General features: G+C 47.0%; 1 protein-coding gene across 4 annotated transcripts in view; it reads left to right on the forward strand.

Annotated features, from left to right (window-relative positions):
* The window catches only part of MYO18B (myosin XVIIIB), a 242,511-nt gene that overhangs the window by 23,405 nt on the left and 197,283 nt on the right, over positions 1-21,823 (forward strand). For all 4 annotated transcript variants that reach the window (XM_077160698.1, XM_077160699.1, XM_077160696.1 and 1 more), the window contains exon 10: positions 6,276-6,420. In XM_077160698.1, the coding sequence (XP_077016813.1) occupies positions 6,276-6,420 (145 nt within the window). The remainder of the gene's footprint in view (positions 1-6,275; positions 6,421-21,823) is intronic.

Genomic DNA, 21,823 nt, shown 5'->3' on the forward strand with positions numbered 1-21,823 from the left:
TCATGAAACATTTAAATACTTGTACAGGGTCTTGTACACTCTGCCAATGTCAGTTGTTGTTGTTAATATTATTCAAGTGTTATGGATGGCTTCTTTGGACCAGTGGGGTGGGTGCAGATGACAGGGCAAGGCCCCAGTGGCCCATGGCAGCTTGAGTCACTCCCCAGTGGCGTGGCACCCCACTTGCCCATGAGGCCCCCAATCCGTTTTCCTTGATGGCACAAAAAAAGCTGTGATTTTTTTTCCTCCTGGATTTATCTCTGTTCTCCACTAGTTTACATTCTTTTTGAAGTATTTTTAAATATTTCAATATTGTAGAAAAATCAGAAAAAAAAAATTAAGACCAAACAAAACACGTTCATATATACAAAAACAAGCACCAATAACTTCACCACCTAGAGAAATCCATTGGTAACATTTAAAGATATTTTCTTTCAGCATTTTTTCTATGAATATTTTACATCGTTCTGAACAAACTGTATATCATTAAAACCTTCACAAACAATATCTTTAATGACCAAACATTTATAGAGGAGTCAAAATGCACTGAATGATTTTCCTAATGTGGCCCATTTGCGTGGTTTAAAAAGTTGTTTTTTTTTTTGTAGTAACTGGTGATGTGGTAAGCATCTCTGTGCATCTGTCTTTGAGCTCAGTGGCTTCCTGGCCCCCTAAGGGGATGCTTCCCGTGGTGGTCTGTCCTGTTGTCTCCTTGGTAACAACCTCTCATCACGAAGCACATTGTTCCCTTTTGGCTTGTCGTGCCTTCATTCTAAATCTCGTGAAGATGAGCTCTTATCTGTCCTACACACTGCTGAATATACTGAGCTGGGCACACACTAAGTGCTCAGTACTTGCTTGTTGAGTGAATAAACGAACGGAAAGGCCCAGTTCACCACAACCTTGCCAACATCGCATCTTTTCAATTGTTTAAATCTTTGCCACTGTGGTCAGCAGAGATGTGCTCATTACACTTTGAGTGATCCTTGCTGAGTCTTTGAAAGCCTTTCCTTGAAGGGCTTAGGGCTCCCTTCCTTCAGCCAGCTTGGGACCCTGGGGTCTAGGAATTCGGCCTCAGTAGCTTCAAGGATCCAGCCTAGTGGTGGGTACTCACCAGCCCAGCCTCAGTGGCTCTCCTTCAGGGATGCAAAGCAGAAGCTTATTAACATTCACTCATCAGCGGGTATTTACCAAGCACCTACTAAGCATGTGTGATAGCTCCTTGTCTCTAAAGAACTCACGGCTGGAAGGTGGGGGCCCCCATAGCCATATGCAGAAACCACTGCAAGCTAGAGAGATATGTGTCTGGACGGAAGTGTAGGTAGGTTGTGGTTAGATCTGGAGGGGAAGCAGTATATCAAGGAAGCCTGCAAGGAAGAGGTGACAATGAGCTGGCCCTGGAGTAAGAATCAAGTTAAATAGGTACAGTGAATCCAAGATTCTTGCTAAACCGAGCAGCTGAGGCAAAAGCAAAAGATGAGACAGTGTCAAACTGCCGTGTGGCTGGAGAGTGGGGCTGGGGCCCAGGGCGACCTGGGAGAGGGGGCACTGGCCCGGGGCTTGGCCCTTGCCTCTGCTCACTGACTGCCACATCCCCCTCTTAGACCTCGCCCTGCGCCGGCGCTGTCTGTCACATTTCAGCCTTTAAAGGGAATTTATTTGAGATCTGCGGGGGCACCAGGAAACATTTGAAATCACAAAGCTTTCGTATTATTTTCTTCTCTATAATTTATTTTTCTGCAACCTCGTCCAAATTTTTTTTTTTGAAGTGTCCAACAGCAGTTGCAGTAATAACAACGCTGGCCTCCCAGTTGTTTGCTTCTGGCTGTCACATTCCAGGCTCTGGCCTGAGGCACATTTATTTTTTACAACCAAGTTGTCAACTGTGAAGGAATGGTCTCCAAAGTGAAGGATGGGGGATCTTTCCATTCGTGCTTGGGGCCTTGCTGGGGAGTTACTCTTATTTAATCCCCCCCTGAAAGCCCTTTGGATGATGGGGTTAACCCAGCTTTTAGGAGGAGTGACAGGCTCAGAGAGGTTAAGTTACTACTCAAGCACTCACAGCTTTTAGAGAGACAGGACCGGGATCCGAGTCAGGTTGGCCCCAGGCTCGGCGCTCTTCCCACCCTATCATCTCAGTCATATGAAATGAGTGAGGAACATGCTCTGCAGGGTCTCACCCACCATGTTTGAATCTTGCTGCTTGCCACAGGGTAGTGCATCTTCAGGTCATCTAACCTCTGTCAGTCTCAGTTTCAACATCTGTCCAATGGGCAACACTCAACTCCTCAGGCTGCTGCCAGAATGGGGAGCTCTGTAGAGTGCCTGGCAGGTAGTGACTCTGCCCTCCTCAACTGGGTGGCCCTGGGCAGCTTCCTTAACCTCTCTGAGCCTCTGTCCATTGGAGAGATCCATGTCTGTCTCCTAGCGTAAAACACCTGGCACACCGCAGGGACTGCTCAATTAGCGCCTTCTCTCTTCCCCCCTCATGTGGACTCGCAGTGCCCAGGGAGGAGGTAGACTGGCCAGATGTTGAGTGTGGGGCAGAGCCACTTGGGAATGGGCAGTCCCTGACTCTGGTCAGATACCTGTGGGCTTCACCCACTTGTGCAGGCACCGATGTTTCCTCCTCGAGCTGGCTCCGGGTCCCGGCGGGTGGCTCCTTGGTTGTGGAGACACAGGGGCTGTGCCCTGCTCTAGGAGGAAACATTGGCCTGGGGCGAGGGAGCAGTGCTTTACCAGCTACGAAGGACATTCAGACCAGGCCTGCCAGAGGCCCCCACTGATGCTCGAGCCAAGAGAGAGGAGGGCCAAAGTGCCGGACCCCTCTGCCAGCGAGGCCTCCATTAGCCATGTGCTTCATCAGGGAGCAACTCTCAGCCGCCAGCTGGGGCTCCCCACTGCCCCTTCATCCCTTCAAAGAATCAGCTGGTCTCTCCTCCCATTCCTCAGACTCCTAGGCCCCAAAAGGTACTCTGTTCCCCAGTCTTATGCCCATCGGCTGAGAGGCCCTGCCTGCTTCCCAGCTGCCTCTGTACTTCCCTTGTCTGTCTGCCCTCTGTGACTTGCCTCATGCACCACTTCTAAGAAACCTCTGCCCCTCGCCACTGGGTCTCCAGCAGCCCCTCCCCAAACTCACTCTGTGCTGACACCATCTTTTGGCATGTCTGTCCCCCTCATTGGACTGGGATCCCCTTGAGGCAGGGACATGTCTGGGTTCATGTTCCATGGAGTAATGGCATTAACTTGGGCAGCGGGGAAGAGGGGGAAGGATGCCCTTGGAAGGCAGAGCAGCCTGAGCGGAGGCATGGGGATGAAGGGGAGGTAGTGGTGGGGAGTGGGGGCCGCCATGTGCCGGGCACTGTGTTTACCACTTTGGGTGCATGGACCCATTTAATCCTCAGAATAGCTCTAGCAGAAGGCCACACCCTTAGTTCCTTTTTTGCAGAAGTGGAAACTGAGGCTCAGTGCACCACATCACAGCATTGGGCAGTGCATGTCTAGTGCCATATCTGAGAAGGGCCATGTCCAGTTCAACTGGACTCCAAATCCCTTGTACTTTCCACCTGGCCTCTCTCTCTCTGCATTGTAAGAATCTCCTGAGCACTCTAAACCTAGCCCAATTTAATGTGAGAGAGAACATTTTGGATTTTATTATTTTCACTAAATTACCTGCAGTTTGTGGTGACCTTGAGACTTTGATTGCATGAGGCAAACCCTGGGCATCTTGTGATTCAAATTTTTTGTTCCATTTTTTTTTTTCCAATTGAGATAGAACGTACAGAAAAGTATATAAAGTGCACTGATTTTAAGTGTTCAACTCAATGATGTTTACATTTGTAAATACACCTGAGATCAACCCCCAGATTGATCAAACTATGGAACATTGGCCACTCATTCTGAGGCCCCTCAAGCCCCCTCCCAGAAAATTCCGTCCCGATTAGAGGCCTGCCCCCACCCGAGTCATAATCCTGACTTCTCTCACAATGGGTTGGCTTTTTGAATTCTTGAGTGTCCCATAAATGGAATCACACAGTGTATTGTCTTTTGTTTCTGGCATCTTGGCCTCAGCATTGGATTTGTGGGATTCAGGCATGTTGTGGCATGTACAAGTGACCTTGTTCCCTTTCCTTGCCCTGCAGTCCTTCATCGCTGTGCCCTGGGTATCCCACCGTTTGTTCACCCATCCTCTTGTTGATGGATGTCTGGGCTGTGAGTTGACTTAGTCCACTGATCTGACATTTCTATTTTTGCAGTTTTGACTCAAGGAGTGGCTTTTGTCAGGAGGTTATGCAAAGGAGGGTGAGGGACAAGTGGCTCTTAGATTCTCAAGGAGCTGTAAACATCTTCCTGATCCAGATTGTTTTAGATCAGAAAAATATGTATTTCCCCTTTCATGTCTTTTGTCCCAAAAGGAGACATTGGTGTGTGTGTTGTGGGAGGGTGAGGGGAGACAGATAAAGAAGCCAATGAGCTCTAGCAGAAGTTTTTTCATTCTTTTCCTCATACAAGTTAAGTGGTGGATGATGGAGTCTGCCTGTAATTTAAAGTCAAATGCTCATAGCTGACTGTGGGAGCCATAATAAATGTGTTGCCACTGTCCTTTTGGTGTCCTTTCTCTGCTCCTTTCTAATCTCATAAATAACCAAGAGCACATCAGTTAAGATGCCTTCCTTTCCTCCATTTGTTCCTGTGGAACAGCTGCAGTTGCTAAGTAGAGTTCCTGGTTGCTAGGGATTTTGTGGTCCTGTGGTGGCCCAGAAATATGATGGATCAGTGGAACATGCTTTTGCTATTAATTTAAATGTTTCTCCAGCGAGTCTCTCAATGTCACTGTACGCTTTGCTGTTGTCCATATTGGTTGATGGTCCTTGCAAGTTTCCCAGTTAGAAGTGGCTTGAATGGAGGGGACAGAGACAAGTGGCTTGGACTGGGTATCAGAAAGGCTACTTTTAGTCCTGTATCTGATACTAATATGCTGTGTGACCTCGGGCAAACATTATCTGCTCTCTGACATTGGACTTCACAAAATTCAAGACTTCCCAGCTTCAACAGCCCGCAGTTCATCACCTGGGTTCCCTAAGCAGACCAAATGCAAATCAGTTCCTCATTATTTGCTGGTGGATTATTGACAAAAGAATTCCAGTCTCAAGCTCATTTCCCCTCTACCCAGCAGGCTTCTGGGATGTGTCTCCTTGGCCAGATGGTATGTGTGCAGGAGTTTCAGACTAATTTTAATATTCAATCAAATGTAATTGGGATCATAAATCTGAAAGGGAAAAAAAAAACCTACAACCCATAAACATCTGATCATGTCATTTTCTCTTTTATCCTGCTTAAAAATCTTTGGCAGTTTCCCATTGCCTGCAGCAGGGATGGCAGACAGATTCCATTTCAGTTGCCAAGGCAGAGCAGTTGGTGGAGGCTGTGAGGGTTAATGTCCCAAAATGAATCTGGACTCACTGGCTTACTGTGGGATCTTGATCGATTGCTCATGTCTGTCACAGTTATGGGATTATAGATGGGGGCATGTACCAGTACTTGCCAATCATGGCTGGAGTTTACAGCCCAAACCCTTCAATGTTATGTTTGAGGCCTTCATGGTTGTCTCCTGCCAGCTTTTTATGCTTTGTCTCCTCCCCTTCTCTATCTGCCCTACTCCAAATAACTGCTCTGTGCTCACACCCTGTCAACTACCTCTTGTTTCCAAAGGTCCCTACTTCGTCCATGTTGTTCCCTCTGCCTGTCAGAACCTTTATTACATTGCATTGGTCAACTCTGCCTATGTATCTTTCAAATTTCAATAACAATTTTGTCTCTTCTCATATGATATTCTCTGACTTGCTTGTGCGTGATTAATTAGCCATTCCCTCCTCTGAGGTTCCATAGTTCCCGCTTACACCTGCATTCTACCACTAAGCCTTTTTCACGGTCAGTTGCTTTTATGTCTCTTTTCATTTCTACCTTGGGAGATCCTTAAAGTCAAGTTCTGGGTTTGCTCATTTTTGCATCACCCAGAGCAAAAGCCCGGCACAGAGCCTCAGTAAATCCGTACTGAATGAACACGTGAATGAATAAAATCATAAGACGTTTGTAAGTCAGATAAAAATGATGTTTACAACTTTCCTTTTTGCAGTTATTCCTCCTCATAATCATCGGTAATTTACTGTGATGGTAAAGTGACCACACGTCCCCCCGAAACTGAGGTCAGCCTCAAGTTGCAAGTTTACGTTTTCTTAGCCATGATGGCCTCTTTTTCCTCCCTTTACTCTCAGCCTGAAGACAAACAAAAAGCAGCAGCTGCCTTCACCCAGCTCCAGGGCGCCATGGAGACACTGGGTATCTCGGAGAGTGAGCAGCATGCCATTTGGCGAGTGCTGGCAGCCATCTACCACCTTGGTGCAGCAGGGGCCTGCAAAGGTATGTCCTTCTTGCTGAGCTCACCTGGTCAGCTAGCTACCTCCTTTGGCAGGGGCCTGACAAGGCCCTTTTCTCGGTGAGGTGGGGACAGGTTCATCTGTCTTACCCGTGCCTCTAGATCTGCCTTTTGGAAGGTTCTGACCCAGGCATAGCAGGAAGAAAGCAGGGCCAGATATTTTAAGTCACTGTTCTACACCAGTGCTGTGCGATAACTCTTTCTGCAGTGTGGGGATGTTCTGCATCTACGCTGTCCAGTACAGTGGCCACCGGCTTCACGTCGCTGTTGTGCATATAACATATGGCTAATGCAACCGAAGAGCAGAATTTTACATTTTGTTTAAATTTGATTAATTTATTTTGAGAAGCCCCATGTACTAATGATACTGTACTGGGCTGAGGTACTCTAGAACATGTGAGGGAAGCTTGAGTCCAAGCCATGAAGGGGATGTGTTTCTATGTAGACGTCCTGGAGACACTCCTCAACATATGTGCTTAAAGTCATCTCTGCCGTCCTCCTCCTAAGTCTGCTCCATCTCCTTACTTGTCTCTTTGCCGATTGGCCCTATTTCCAGCTGATCCCACTCCCCCCTCCCCATCTGATCATCCACCCTGCCTTGTAGACACTCTACCTGTCATTGGTAACCTGGTGTCTCTATCTTTAATTCTTACTGCCTTAGACTAGGAGTTTGCCTTTTTTTTTGCCTGGACAGGTGCAGTATCCTCCTTGCTGATGGGGTCATTCCTTCCTCTCTGCGTCCTCATCGTTTTCACCTAAAACCTGTGCTAGGCAAAGTGAAGGATATGAGTGACCTTGAGCATGGGGTCCTTTTGGGACTTTGCTATCTTATTTGCACATTTGAAACTTCTAAACTTAAAACCATCAGCCAACTTTGTAAGCTGCGATTGAGGGCGTGATTGCATAGTTGAGAGTGGGACAGCTATAAAGGTTCAGAGGTGGGGTATAGGAGGTGAGGCATGTGTGGAAAGAAGAAAACCTATCTTACCAAACAGAAAACCGAGGATCAGAGATTCTAGGTGCAATAAACCACAAGGTTAAGAGTGTGGGCTCTTCTACAAAGCAGATTAGCATCCAAATCTGAACTTCTCTGAACTTCAGAGGCTTCCTTTCTCAATGGGCTAGGAGTAGGTTTGATGTGGCGAAGAAGCTGAATTAGGTTGCGTCCCCCCAGAAGCAGACCCGGAAACAACGATTTGCAGGGACAATACAGGAAGCACTGAGAGGAAAATGGGAAAGTGGGATAGGGAAGGGAAGGCAGGCCATATAGGGTGCACTGATGAACAGGTCACATTTGAGAGTTGAGATTCAGTCCTTTTGGGGGCTTTTGGGAGACTCTAAGAACATGCTTTCTATTTGTCTTACCCAAGGGGCAAAAAAGTTGGGGTATTTATCCACCAATTCTTGCTTCTCCCTCACTGCCCCCACATGCCTGGACTAAACATGTTCCTGCAGCCAGACAGAGCAGCAGCATAGACAGATGCCCACCCTGCGGGGCTGGGGTCATGCATGGAGTGGCATGTTTGGGGATGGGGAAGTCTGATGGGGTTGTGGGCAGGTCACCGCCAGCATCCAGCTCAAGGCAATTCCTCAGTAAAGGTGGCTCAAATGATCAGGGTTCCTGGGTTAGGTGACTTTCCCAAACTTACCTCTGACACTCAGCCCAAATAAATTCACTCCCTCCAAGGCACCTGCAAGGGCCTAGGAAGCAGCCAAGTCCTGTAGATGTACGGGACCTGCTTTCTGATTTTCATTTCCAATCTTGAATTCTCTCTTCCTCTAACGTGCCAAAACAGAGGCTAAGGGAGCCCATGTCCATAGATCTCTCCCTAGAGAAGTAATGGGAACAGCTTGATTCTAGCTGCCTCTCCTAGGACAGGTGGGTGTCCCTTCTGTGTGGGCTAAAGGACATGAACCATACCTGTAATCATCTGTAATGATAAAAGAGAAAGTCACATTTCTAAATATTTTATTAATACGTGATTATGGCAATAATTTCTCCCAGTCCCCTTCCCCCTCCCCCATCTTATAAATTATTTTAAGAGGAGCTGCCTTCAGTCTGCCTGGGAGACCTGCCCAGATGATTTACTCACTATATATTCTGCTTTGGAAGATTTCATAATAGGTTGCTCTAAAATCAGCTATTAAGAATTTCAAAGTCGTATATAAATGTCTTTACTTTGTGTCATAACAGATCATTTTGAAATATATTAAGAATCATTTCCATTAATCAGGTTTTTTCATTAAAATGATACTCTCCTTCCAGCACGCCTGGCTTCCTTCACGTATTTTGAGAGCCCCAATCCTATTTTTAAAAACTCCAATATCAATCCCTGTGGGGAGATTTGAGGCCTTATAACTGGACTCAGTGTTCTTAAACCATTAGAGCAATAACAAGCCCCACCACTAATATTGGTTTAGCATTTGACTGTTACAAAAGGGCTTGTACATCTTTTATGTCTTTTGATCCCATCGGACTCCTGCAATAATCCAATGAGAATGCATAGAGCCCTGAGCAAGAGAGAATGGGTGGGAAGTCAGTCTATTGTGGATGAATCCTGGCTCAGCCTCTCTGAGCCTTAGTTTCTCCCTGTGTAAAATGGAGAAAACAGTGGTACCAACTTTGTAGGCTTGTTGTGAGGATTAAATGAGTTAATGCCAAAAACCAAGGGGCAAAGGACCTAGCTTCCAGGGGAAGGTCCCTAAAGTATTTGCCTTCATCTATCACATAAGAAAATGGAGGCTCAGAGAAGGTGTGTAACGCAACCAATGTCACACAACCCAGTGAGGTTTGGGACCTTGGCCTGTCTCCCTGTGAAGATGGTTCTGCTGCCCCAAGTTTTGCAATGGGTTGTGAGGGTCATTCTCTCACAGAGAATTAATTTGTTTTCCTGGGGCCACAGGCTGAATGCTTGTAGACATGATAATGCCGCTGCATTATCAGAATAGCCTGGGAGGAGTTAGCACTATTATGATACCCATTAAACAGATGAGGAGACTGAGGCCCAGCCGAAGATGTTCATCCTCATTCTCCACGGTACGCAGCTAAGCCGCCAGAGGATTTGAACACAGTTCCGCCTGAGCTCTGAACCCTACCCCAAGGACTGTGCCTTCTACCTCCCAAGCCCCCTGGGGTCCTGCCCTCCTCCTTCACAGACCTCCATATGAGCTGGTGGTGTCGCTTGGTTACAGTGGTTCCAAGCCATGAGCACTGGTCTCCAGGCCTGGCTGGCTGGTTCCCTTAACTCCCCTCCACCTCCCAGCTGCCTCGGCCATGATGTAAAGCTTTTATCCCTAGTGTCATGGGTGAATGTGAATGAGGAGAGAGCAGCAGATGTGATAGGAAATGGATCCAGGCTGCTGACTAGGGGAGAATTTTCTTTTCTGGTGTTGCCCTTTCTCCCCCACCATGGAAGCTATCACTTCTTCCTTTTTTCCTAAAGCTTTCTTCCCTTTTTTCTGCTTTGAAAGGATACCAGCCCTTCTGTGCCTATAAAAGGCCACTCTACAAATATAGGGTGGTCCAGGATGATGGGGTCTAGACTCTCAGGTCACTGCATGGTCCCAGCGTGCTGCCTTTTCTCTCCTGGAACCTTCAGCACTGACATCTTACAAGGCCTCTGTGACAACCTCTTCTGGCCCCTATGCTGAGCCTCCTTCTTTGGAGGGTGGGGGGATGGTCACATACCCTTCCCACCCCATGCCTACCTGATCTGACCATGCTTATTAGACTATGGTATTATTGGATTAAGGTCTGTCTCCCTCACCAGGCTGTAACCATGTGACAGTAGAGACTGTACCCTGAGGTGGGCAGAGTGAGGATTAATAGGTCCATGTGATAGATGAAGAGAACCTGAGCATCTGAAAGGTAAAGCTCCTTGCCCAAGGCAAATAGTGAAACTTCTGAACTAATAAATGGTCAGTTTAGAACCTGAATCCGGATCTGAACTCTCAGTCTAGTGCTCTTTTCACAGCTTAACAGAAGATCCTGAGGTACAAAGACAGAGCTAGGTAGTGGGCCTGATTCTCCTCCCTTTTTCATCTTCAGAGCCTAACACAGGGCCTGGTATATAGTTGGTGCTCAAAAAATATTTGCTGACTGATACATCATCTCAGCAACTCTCAAAGGGGAGTGGGGGAGACCATCTAGTAATATAAATGAGATGAGGGATAGGAGTGTGTCCTGTGGTCAGTAACATTGACAGATGGAAGGAGACAGTCAGATAGATGATGGATGAACAGAGGGTATCCATCTCACCAGTGGTTCTGAACGAGAAGCATTCTCTTCCCTTGGGTATCTCCTCTTACTCTAACTCTGGCCTGCCTTCCATCAGCCAGCCAGATGGCTCCTGGGCTCGGCTTATTCATTCACAAGGAGCCTTCTTTGAAGAGTTGGGACTGGTCTTTGGTCCTTGGGATCGTGCCCTCATGGTGACAGAGGACCCACATTCCTCCCGCCTCTTTGTATCATGTCCACACCCCCTTTCTGCCTGTTGTTCTTGCTGTCGCTGATGGGTCCCTCAGGAAAGCAGCGGGAGGGTACTCTGGGGGCTGGTACCACTTGGCAGGCAGAATACAATGGGTGATTTGACATCACGGTTGGTTTACTATTAACCAAGGCTTGTGGCTGGAGCCATCCCTCGGGTGATTAGACGACTGTTCATCCAAGCATGTGTTTCTTTCCTTTGGCACAAAATGGCCCGTGGAACAATTAGTTGGCACCTGTGTGTTTCGAATGGCAGTGGAATGGATGTTTGCTGGGATGAATGGGAAGCTGGGGCTTAGGACATGGAAAGAGCTGGATTTGAATTCAGGCTTCCCTACTTTCTAACTGCATGTCTATAAAACGATGCTAACCCCACCTGCCTTTTACAGTTGTTTTATAATCAAATAATGTACTTTAGCACCTGGCACATAGGAGATTTCAATAAACTGTAGGCCTCCTCTTTGCACAGCACTTTGGTATCAGTTGTCTCTGCTGGAGTACCCTGAGGTGGGCAGAGTGGGGATTAATAGGTCCATGTGATAGGTGAAGAGAACCTGAGCACCTGAAAGGTAAAGCTCCTTGCCCAAGGCAAATAGTGAAACTTCTGAACTAATGAATGGTCAGTTTAGAACCTGAATCCGGATCTGGACTTTCAGTCTAGTGCTCTTTTCACAGCTTAACAGAAGTTCCTGAGGTCCAAAGGCAGAGTGAGGTAGTGGTTAGAGCACAGTTGAGAGTTGCATAGACTTGGGTTCAAATTGAAATGAAAATTCCAACATTTGCTAGCTTTATGGCTGTCACAGTTATTGCATTGCATAAGTCAGCCCCAAACTGTGTGGCTCAACAATAATCATGACATTATCTCCCAAGGGTTCTGAGGGTCTGCAGTTTGGAAGGACTCAGCTGAGCAGCTCTGGCTTGGGGTCTCTCATGAGGTTGCAGTTAGGTGGTGGCTGATGCTTAAACAGCGATGGGTTAGAGAAGCACGGACTGGCTGGACATCTCCCTGTCTTCAGGTAGTCTCAGGTCTCTCCAAGGCGGTGTGCTCAGCCTTCCTCCTGGCACAGAAACCGTGGGGCTCTAAGAACAGTCTCCCCGGGAGCAAGATGGATGCTGCATTGCCTTTTCTGACTTAGCCTCAGAAGTCACGTAGCTTCACTTCTGCTCCATTCTATTGGTTTTAAGCATATCACAGCTTCAGGGGTGAGAGGAATCAATTCCATGCATGGAAGGGAGAGTAGCAAAGTTCCAGAATATGTAGGATGGGAAATATTGGGTGGTCCTATTTTGCCACAGTGGCCTTAAGCAAGTAACTTACACTTTCTGAGGCTTAATTTTCTTTCCTGTAAAGTGGGATTGTGGAGTAGAGACTTCACAGTTCTGCTTTGCAGAGAAAATGAAGTTCTGTGTGTCCAGAGCTTAGCACAGTGCCTGATACTTTGTAAGAATACATAATAATAAGGGTGAGTTGTTGTACATTATGATGCTGTAAGGCATGTAGTATTCCAGTCCCTACTTCCTGGCTCCCTTCTGAGTCGGCGAGAGGACACTCCCTGGGACTTCTGTTCTCTGCTTTTTTACTTGTGCTCCCCACCATCCTCAGGTGCCCATGACATCCCTCTTCCCACAGAAGAATAAATCAAAGATAAACTTGTACCTTCTTTGCAGCAAGGAACATGTTTTCTGTCTTGGGCCTGTTGCTGTGTGAGATTAAGATCAGACACCTGTATCCTTCCCAGGAATGAAAGCCATTAACAAAATACACCCAGAGTCTCCCTTTTCTCATTATAGCCCAAGGCTAGGGGAAACACTTAATGTGTGTTCTCTCCTTTAATTCTTACAGCAAGCTGACATGGAGAGAAGGAATCCCTATTTTGTGGTTCAGATGCTGAGGCTCAGCAAGGCTGTGTAACAGCCAAATAGTACCACACAGTAGAGCCAGGTTTACAGCTCAGGGCCCATTTGCCTCCAAATCCTCTGTCTTTCTCCTCTACGAGGCTGCCCAGCCAGCCAGCCAAGGTCCAGGAGAGAAAGAGGCTGGTGCATCCTGGGTGCCAGGACCTCTTCTAAGAACTTCTTCTCTGCTCTGTCCAGTGACTCTTCCATCTGGAAGGTTGTCCCTCAGAGCCCTTGGCAGATGGTGGCGGAGCAGAATCAAGATGCAGTGGCTCAGTGGGTAAATGCAAGGTGCTGGAACCAGCCGATGTGATTTAGTCCCAGGTCTTCTGTGTGGTCTTTGGGACTCCCTTTACCTCTGAGACTAGGGGTCCAGGTCTGTACAAAGGGATAATAATAGAGCCTAACTCCTAGAGTTCTTGTGAGGCTTAATTTATTTAACTTGAATGTGTACATCTCTGCTGCTGTTATTGTTATAATTATTATTAATGGAAAATGTGTCCACTGGCCAGGGGGAATGCCCATTTCCATTGTGTTTTCCCTGGTGAAGGTTAGGAGGGGAAGCTGCTTGGGTTGGTGGTTAATGCTCTCCAAACCCTGTGGACCTGATGCTGTCAAAAAAACAAAACAACAAGCAACAAACCCCCCCAAAAAACCATACAGTCTCCCCAGGAAGTCTGAGTCCATTTGTCATCCTACCCATTGTCCCTTATTATGCCACAAAACAGCACAATGTCCAGAATTGAAAACGGCAACAAGGATGAGTGATGCCTGTCTTGATAGCCATGTTGCTTCACTTTCCTTTTTCTCTGAAGGCTGATGGGATGTTTAATAGATTTGTCTTTTACTAAATTTGCTGGTCTACTTGCTGCTGACCCATTGCCTAATATACGGCACAGCCTGGCCCATCTGTAACTAAAGAAAGGGCCACGTGACAGGGTGACGGAGGCTGCTGTCAGCGGGAAACTCTCCACTTTGCCTCCAGTCCCTGGAGGGTTGGGCTGTACCTTGGGGACCCCAGAGATGCCCACTGGAAGGAGAGACTATTTCAATACTGACAAGGACCCAACCCCCTGCCTTATTCTGAGTCACCCCAACATCCTGCAGCAAGGACTGTCCATCCAGGGACAGCAGAAGGTGCCCCAGCACTCCCTAAGCTGTGGAGTGGGGGAAGAACTGAAGGCAGAGGCCAGTGATAATAGGAACAGCAATAGGATGAACATGGAACAGTGGCCATGCATGAAAGCACTTGGTGACTTTTTTGCTGTCTTTATTGTCTAAAAAAATTGTGCAAGCAATACCATAAACTTGTCTTTTTATAAAATGTGGCAATAATACAGAAGGATATTGAGTAAAAAAGCCTAGTTCCTTCCTTACACCCCTTACACCTTTGTCCTCAAAGGTGGCCACTGTTGTGGTTTGACATTCAGGTTTTTTTTTTTTTTTTTTTTGGTAAACTTTAAAAAAAAATTATTATGAATTCACAGCAAGTACAAAAATAGTATGTAGAGTCCCATGAGCTCCTCCCCTGGTTTCTCCAATCTTGACATCCTCTATCACTGAAGTATTTTGTGAAACTGGATGTTGGTTTTGGTGATTGCTAATAAGCAGACTACAGACCTATTCAGACCTTTTAAAAACAATGCATCTAGTTACATCGAAGTATATGACAAGTACATGGGTTGGTTGGTGGGTCGTTATTTCTCACACAGATGTGTTTGTAGCTTCTCCATTTCTATGCCCTTTGTTTTTTTCACCCCATAGTCTGTCTTTGCCATCTTCCCATACCAGTTTGTAGCCATGTCCCTAATTCTCTTTTGTTGATCGCAGGAGATTGCCCAGAATGGACGTGGGTCCATCCGTTTGGGTTATGCTTCACCTGTTAATGAACGTTAGTTAAGATTGTTTCCTGTTTTATTGGTATTATAAACAACACCACACTTAACCTCTTTGTATGTAAATGGTTGTGCAAGTGAGCATTATGGAGGCATGGTTTCCTGGAAGTGAGCCACTGGGTCAAATGGTGAGTTCAGAGTTTGGCAGTTTGAGCAACATGGTCCAGTTCACCTTGCCTGGATGCTTACATGGGTTAACTCGCTCCTCAAAGCAGGCACTGTGGTCATAACTTCCATCTTGTAGGTGGGAGGCTGAGGCTCAGAGATGTGCAGGCACTAACTCGGGCTCATGCACCTGTAAGTGGCACAAAGCTGGACCCTCTGCCTGCTGTGCACTTTATCACTGGAAGTCAGAGAAAGGTTTTATGTGTTCACGCAGGCCTGCTGCCTCCACTTTGGGGATGCTCCCCCGTCCCCTACTCCCAGAACTCAAGAATAATGCTTGACTTGTCTTCTCTATGCTTCTCTGAGCTCACTTCTGTTTTCCTAAGTGAAGCATGCAGGACTCAAAGGAACCAAAGCCAGGTACCCACCCCCTGGCCCCTGTCAGAAGGTCCTTGCTGCAACTCAGGACTCTCTTCCTTGCTCCCTCCAACTCCGAAGGGCCTCACTTTCCTACCCAGCATGGCTTCCTGTCCTTAATGAGATGAGCTTCACATGGGTAACATGGCATTCTAAGCTCAGGGTAAATGTGCACCCCTTCACTAAGACTAGAGTTGGTGATGTACCCATTTGGTCAGGCCTAGCCTTCTCATGTCTTTAGGCTCTCAGTGAAGGGACATTGAGGTTGTTGAGTCAGGAGGGAGGGGGTTGTGGGCTGGCCCTGGATGGCTGTTCTACAGCAGCCCTTGTTTGGCAAGCTCACTTTCCATAACCACGACCTGCCCAAGGCCCTGCCATACCCCATGCAGACCTCCCAGCATGAATTTAAAAGGAAGGGATTTGTCTGCCTGCTGGCCCTGTGAGCATTCCTGCTGGGGTTGAGAATCTAAGTACTGGAAGGTGGCTCAGACAGAGGTGGGCCCAAGCCCCTCTTTGTACAGGGCAGGGACCGAGGCCCGGAGAGGGTGATGGATTTTCTCAGGGTAAACAGTGAGGCTGCAATGAAGGCAGGACTAAGTCCAGGTCTCCTGATTGGCCCCTTTCTTCCTGTCATTCCTCCCTCTTTCCTTTCCCTTCCCTTTCCTTTTTCCCTTTCCTTCTCTCCCCTTCTTTCTTCTCCCTTAATTTTCTTCTCCTCTAGGCCCTTGGCTGCCCTGGGACCATCCTCATGATCCAAATCAAAAGTTTAGCCCAGTCAAGGGAGATAGACCCAAACAAGTGCATAGATGATGTTGAGAGGGAATTCTAGAAATCCAAAGTTCAAAGTGATCAGCCCTATTCAAGGGGCACTAGAGGTTGGGACCCTAGAGCTGAATATTGAAAACTGAGTAGAAATTAGGAATGTCTTAGTTTGCTAGGGCTGTTATGTCAAATGCCACACAATGGATTGACTCTAACAGCAGAAATTTATTGTCTCACGGTTTTGGCTAGAAATCCAAAATTAAGGTCTTGATAGTCCATGCTTTCTCCTGGAGTCTATGCCATCCTGGTGCTGGCTTGCTGCAGTCCTTGGGATTCCTTGGCCTACATCTCTGCCTCTGTCACATGGTGATCTGTGTCCTTGGCGTTCTCTGACTTCTGGCTTCTTCTGACTGATTGGGTCTGAATTTCCCCAACCTTATAAGAAGTCCAGTCATAGATTATTAAGATCCACCCCGATTCAATTTGGCCTCATCTTAATAGGATCTTTGAAGATCCTATTTGCAAATGATTCTATTCACCCTGAACTAATAATAACATCTTCAAAGGCCCTGTTTATGAATGGGTTCACATCTACAGAAACGTGGATTGATACTTGAGCATGTCTTTGTAGGAGACATGATTTGGTTCCACGAAGTGGGTATTATGTGTTGAATTGTGTCCCCCCAAACGATATGTTCAAGTCCTAACCCTTGTTCTAGCAAATATGACCTTATTTGGAAATAGGGTCTTTGAAGATGTCATTAGTTGAGACCAAACTGGGATTAGGATGGGCTTGATCTAATATAACTGGTGTCCTTATAAGCTGGTGGAAAATTAGACACAAAGAGATAGAGACAAAAGGAGAAAGCCATATGACAAATGAGGCAGAGATTGAAGCCCAAGGAGGCCAGCAAACCTTCAAAAGCTAGAAAGAGATGAGGAAGGATTCTTCCCTAAAGATTTCAGACTTCTGTCTTCCAGACCAATGAGACATTTCTGTTGTTTTAAGTCACCTAGCTTACTGTACTTTGTTACACCAGCCCTGGGAAACTAAGACAGAGGGTGTTGTAGGCAGAGAAATTTCTGAAAGAGAGGAGTGGTGGCTACAATTGGCCACAGATTTGGCCTTGTCTTTCCATCTGCAAGATAGAACCTAACACCCCTCTTTTGGATGAAAAGTGGTTCTTATTAAGAGAGGGTGACTCTGTGGCAGGTATCCTAGAAATTTCACTGCTCTGCCCTTGGGCCAAGCATCTTTGAGGCTTGGCCCTAACTGGGCCCCTTCCAGTCTGCTTGCCTTTCCCATAGCCACAAGCCATGCATCCTCTGCTCTGCCCAGCTGTTGGCTTGGTTCCCTGCCCAATAGCTAGTGTGGCTGGACCTATTCTGGGTCATAAGCAAGGATTTATTCTGCATTTTCTGAGCATATTGGGTTCCTTCACTAAGGTGACATGCTTGTTCTGGGTTATAAACATCTAGGTGTATATATATTTATAAATACTTGCCTGAAGCGGCTGATACTGGAAGCGAGACTTGCTGGCAGCCCCAGACCTTGGGTCCTGGAAGCCAGGGTTGGGGAGACTGAAACCCCTGTCTCAAGGGTGTGGCATCGATGTGACCTCTGTGGTCTACCTGGTGGGAGTCTGGACCAGAGCTGAGGGCTGGAACTTGGGTCTTAGATCAACAGAGCCACTCACTTGCTGCATGGCCCTGGGAAAGCCCTTCCTTTCTCTCAACCTCCATTTCCCATAAAAAATAACAACAGTGAACATTCGAGTGCTTATATGAGCTAGGTACTATTTTAAGAACTTTGGCTCTTTGGAGTGTGCTATTGAGACCATTTTGCAGATGAGGAAACTGAGGCTCAGAGGGAAGGAGGAGTTGCCTAACAGGGATGGACTAGATGCTCTCTGGGATTCTTCTTAGCCTTGATCACCAGAGGCTCCATTAATTTATTGTTGGACGGGGAGCCCTGATGGCTCAGTGAGAACGCCATGGTGAATGAGTCCAGGACCCGTCATTCAGAGGTAAGGCATAATAATACTAGTGATTATGATGAGGGTAGTGATGATGATGGTGGGAATTATTAGCGTATGAACTGCTAGTGTTTACTGAGATTCCACTCTGCTGGCATGATTTAAGTGTTTTGCATAGATAATTCCGTTTAACCCCACATGGTAGGTCATGCCCATTTTATGCATGAGTCAATGGAGACTTGGAGAGGTAAACAATATACCTGAGGCCATGGACTTGGGAAGAGGGGGAGCCCAGTTTTAGACTGAGTAGTTCTCCCTCTAAAGCCCATGGTCTGTTTCATTGCAATAGTCTATGACATCATCAAAAAATGGAATCAGCAATAGTACCTTTTCATAGGGTTCTTGCACGGACCAGATTAAGTGCTCTAGTACAGGTTCAGGCACGTGGTGACTATTCAGGAAACACCAACTATTATCGGGCTTTCCTTGGGTCACAGAAAAGAGCTTCAAAGGAGCAGGTTTGAATGAAGGGGCCCAGATTGTGTGACCTCTGCTCAGCCCACCTTGGTGGGGACACTCGAATGTGGAAAGAGCATTGGATTGGGGGGCAGGTCTGAATTTAGTCCCGGCTTCTGTCTCACTAGCTGTGTGGCCTCAGATGAGTCACCCACTGACTTTTCTGACCCACCCCTGGACCTTTGCTCCTGCAGTTCCTCTGTGTGGAAGGCCCTGATGACTTGTTCCAAAGATCATAGGAGGGGAGCAACCCTATTTTATAGATGAGGAAACTGAGGCTCAGTTGGGCACCATCTGTTCAGTATCACACAGTCAGGCTAAAGCTTTGGACATCTAGCCTCCAGTTCTTCCTACAATTCCCCACTGCCTCAGAGATGCCACATCAGCCTTTCTCCACTGGCCTCCTGATCAAATTGATTTGGGAAACCCTACACCTGACCCCCTTCTCTTTAAATACCCAGTGCATGTTGGCATATGTAAGGTGCTGAGAAATCCTGCAGGAAAGAAGCACATTTTTAATCTCATGTTGCCCCAACTGCATAGCCCGTTTTTTCCCAGAATACCTGTTTGTATTCCCCAGTGCACACCTGTTAGGAGTGGTCACTATGTGTTGTCTTCCTAACTCATTAGCAATTTGTAGAAGACTCATTGTCCAGGTCTGTTTGGGAGTAACTGTGAAGATGGGCAAAACCCCTGAGACAGCTGGGCAGCTTCCCCAAAGCCAGGCAGGTAAACAAGATGTCCAGGTTTGGGGGACTGCATGATGCTGGGGTGCAGCGGGAACATTCGTTCATATGGCCATAAGAGGCAGGAGGGGAAATGAAGTTCTGGCCTCCAAGTACATGAAGGTCATGTTCTCTGTAGCACTGACAATGCAACTCTGATGGGTGTCCTTGCCCGAGAGCCATGTGAATTGGGCTTTTTCCCAGGCTTTCCCTTTCTGATCCACTTGCCCTTTTTTTTTTTTTTTTTTTTTTTTTTTTTTTAAAGGAAAGACAGAGAGAAGGAAGGAAGGATAGAAGGAAGAAAGGGAAACATTTTTAAACATTTTCTTGTATTCTGTTTCTCCGTTTTTGTTACATGGGCTGGGGCCGGGAATCGAACCGAGGTCCTCCGGCATAGCAGGCAAGCACTTTGCCCGCTGAGCCACCGCGGCCCGCCCCCACTTGCCCTTTTTAAAGGTAGAAATCCCAGAGTGTAATTGTGATGATAAGAGTTGACATTTATTAAACACTTGAACTCATAGAGCAGATCCTATGTTAAGCCCACTAGACACATGGAACTCATTGACTCTTCACATCAATACCATGGAATAGATTCTGTTGTCATCCCCATTTTCAAAAGAGAAAACTGAGGCTTCTCAAAAGTCACCGGGCTCTAAGGAATGGCAGTGGCATTTGAACCCAAGCAGTCTGTCTCAGAGAGCTGCCTTTTCCCTCCTTGCGCTGTAGCAGCAACAGCCTTTGGGGTTCTCTCATCTTTTCCCACCAACTGGTCTCCTTCCTCAGCAGCCCCAGAATCATCTACCTCTGTGTGAGGAAATGGGAACCAGCTGCACCGGTGTTATAAATAAGTCCCATAATGTTGAGTAATTCAGCAGCAGCATGGCTATTGTTGGAAGGAGTAATAACTTGGTTATTAATAAATGCAGGAGGCCTCACTAATTGATAGCAATTGAACTTATGGTGGATGGGGGAAAGCAGCCAGGCTGTTTTTTTTTTTTTTTCCTTTTTTTCTCTCTCTCTTTTTCCTTTTGTAGTGAACATAAAGGGTAAAACCTGCCTTTCCATCTCAAACTGAGCAGCTCAGTTACTCTTCCCTACTCTTTCTCTCTGTATCTTTCTTTCTTCTTCCCTGTTTGTTATCTCTCAATCAAATCCCAGCCCTGCCTCTTACCAGCAGAATGACCTTGGACAAGTGACTCAGGTGAGGCAATTAGTCCAAGGTCACCTGATTAGGTGAGGGCTCTTTCAGCTAAACCAGTTTCTCCTAAACAGATGTCTCATGGAACATTCGACTTGCAAGATACTCAATAAAATCATTCTGAGGCCAAATAAGTCTGAGCAGGGCTTCCCTCCCTTTGAGATTCCTGAGATATATTTTAAAGGCTCTGACAAGTCCCACAGTTACGAAACTTGTTTACTCAAGAATCTACAAAACTGACATGACACAAGATGCATTTTTCCCTCAGAACAGTGATGACCATCCATGGAATGACCTCTGTGAAGGCCACTTTGGGAAACTCTAACCCCCAACTGCACAGCCTCTCTGCCCTGCTCCATACCCCTTTTGCGGCCTAAAGATTTACAGACTCAACGCTGCCCGGGATAGCACATTAGCTGAAACCAGACCTCACACCCGAGATGCAAATGGCTTTTGTGACTCATCTGTGGAATGGTCAAAAGGTGAAGAAACCTGAGCAGCGTCCCAGGCTTTGGATCTCCTCCAGAGAACCTACCCTTCGCCTCACTGATTAAAGGGAAAACCAAACTGTGTTAAGTGTAGTCATGCTTGGTACCTACAGCCTCTGAGGCCCGGCAAGAGTGCATCTGCTGAGGCAAGGACTCAAGAGCAGGACCTTTATGTGGGACGTGATCCCAGGAAGCACTGGGAAGGAAGCAAAGCAGGGAATGGGGAAGGAAACAACTGTAAAGGGTATTTTATCAAGCCAGCTCCCTCTGTGGGTAACTGGGGCTCAGTCCTGTTGGAGGCCTCTAGGAGGCAGTATAGAGCAGGTACCCTGAGTTATTCCACTCATGGGGTGAGGAAGCTGGAATATTTGCCATCAGTTACCTTCAGTCATTGGTTGAAGACTGCTCCTGGGGTGGGCAGAGCAGGTGCCAGCTTCAGAAAATGCCTTTAGACGGTAGGAAGCATGCTAAAGACCCAAAGGGGACATGGGGCACTGAAAGCCCTGCTCTAAACTCACGTACATCTGAGCTATAAACCCACGTTTCTGTGAAGGCTCAACACAGATTTCACGGGGCCAAAGCAGTTTGTCACATTGCCACTCTGATTTCCCTTTCACTAGATTTGGGGCCCAGGCTAAGTCTGAAAGTGGATATATGGGATACCAAAAGGCACCCGTACCCACACGCCACTGTCCTGGAGTTCAGGGACCTGTATTCAAGTTCTGTCTCAGCCATTAATGTGTTGTGTGACTTAGGCCCGGGCTGTATCCCCTTCTGCACTTATAAAATAAGGCTTACAGCACTCACCCCCTAGACCACACAGGGCTCTTGGGATGTCAGCTGAGGTGGCATAATTGTTTTCTCCCTCAGTGTGGACACATTCTGGTGTGTATCCTCCAGCCCCTGGTGACATGCATGGACCA

The sequence above is a fragment of the Tamandua tetradactyla genome, chromosome 5 (genome assembly GCF_023851605.1).
Source record: "Tamandua tetradactyla isolate mTamTet1 chromosome 5, mTamTet1.pri, whole genome shotgun sequence".
Taxonomy (NCBI): Eukaryota; Metazoa; Chordata; class Mammalia; order Pilosa; family Myrmecophagidae; genus Tamandua; species Tamandua tetradactyla.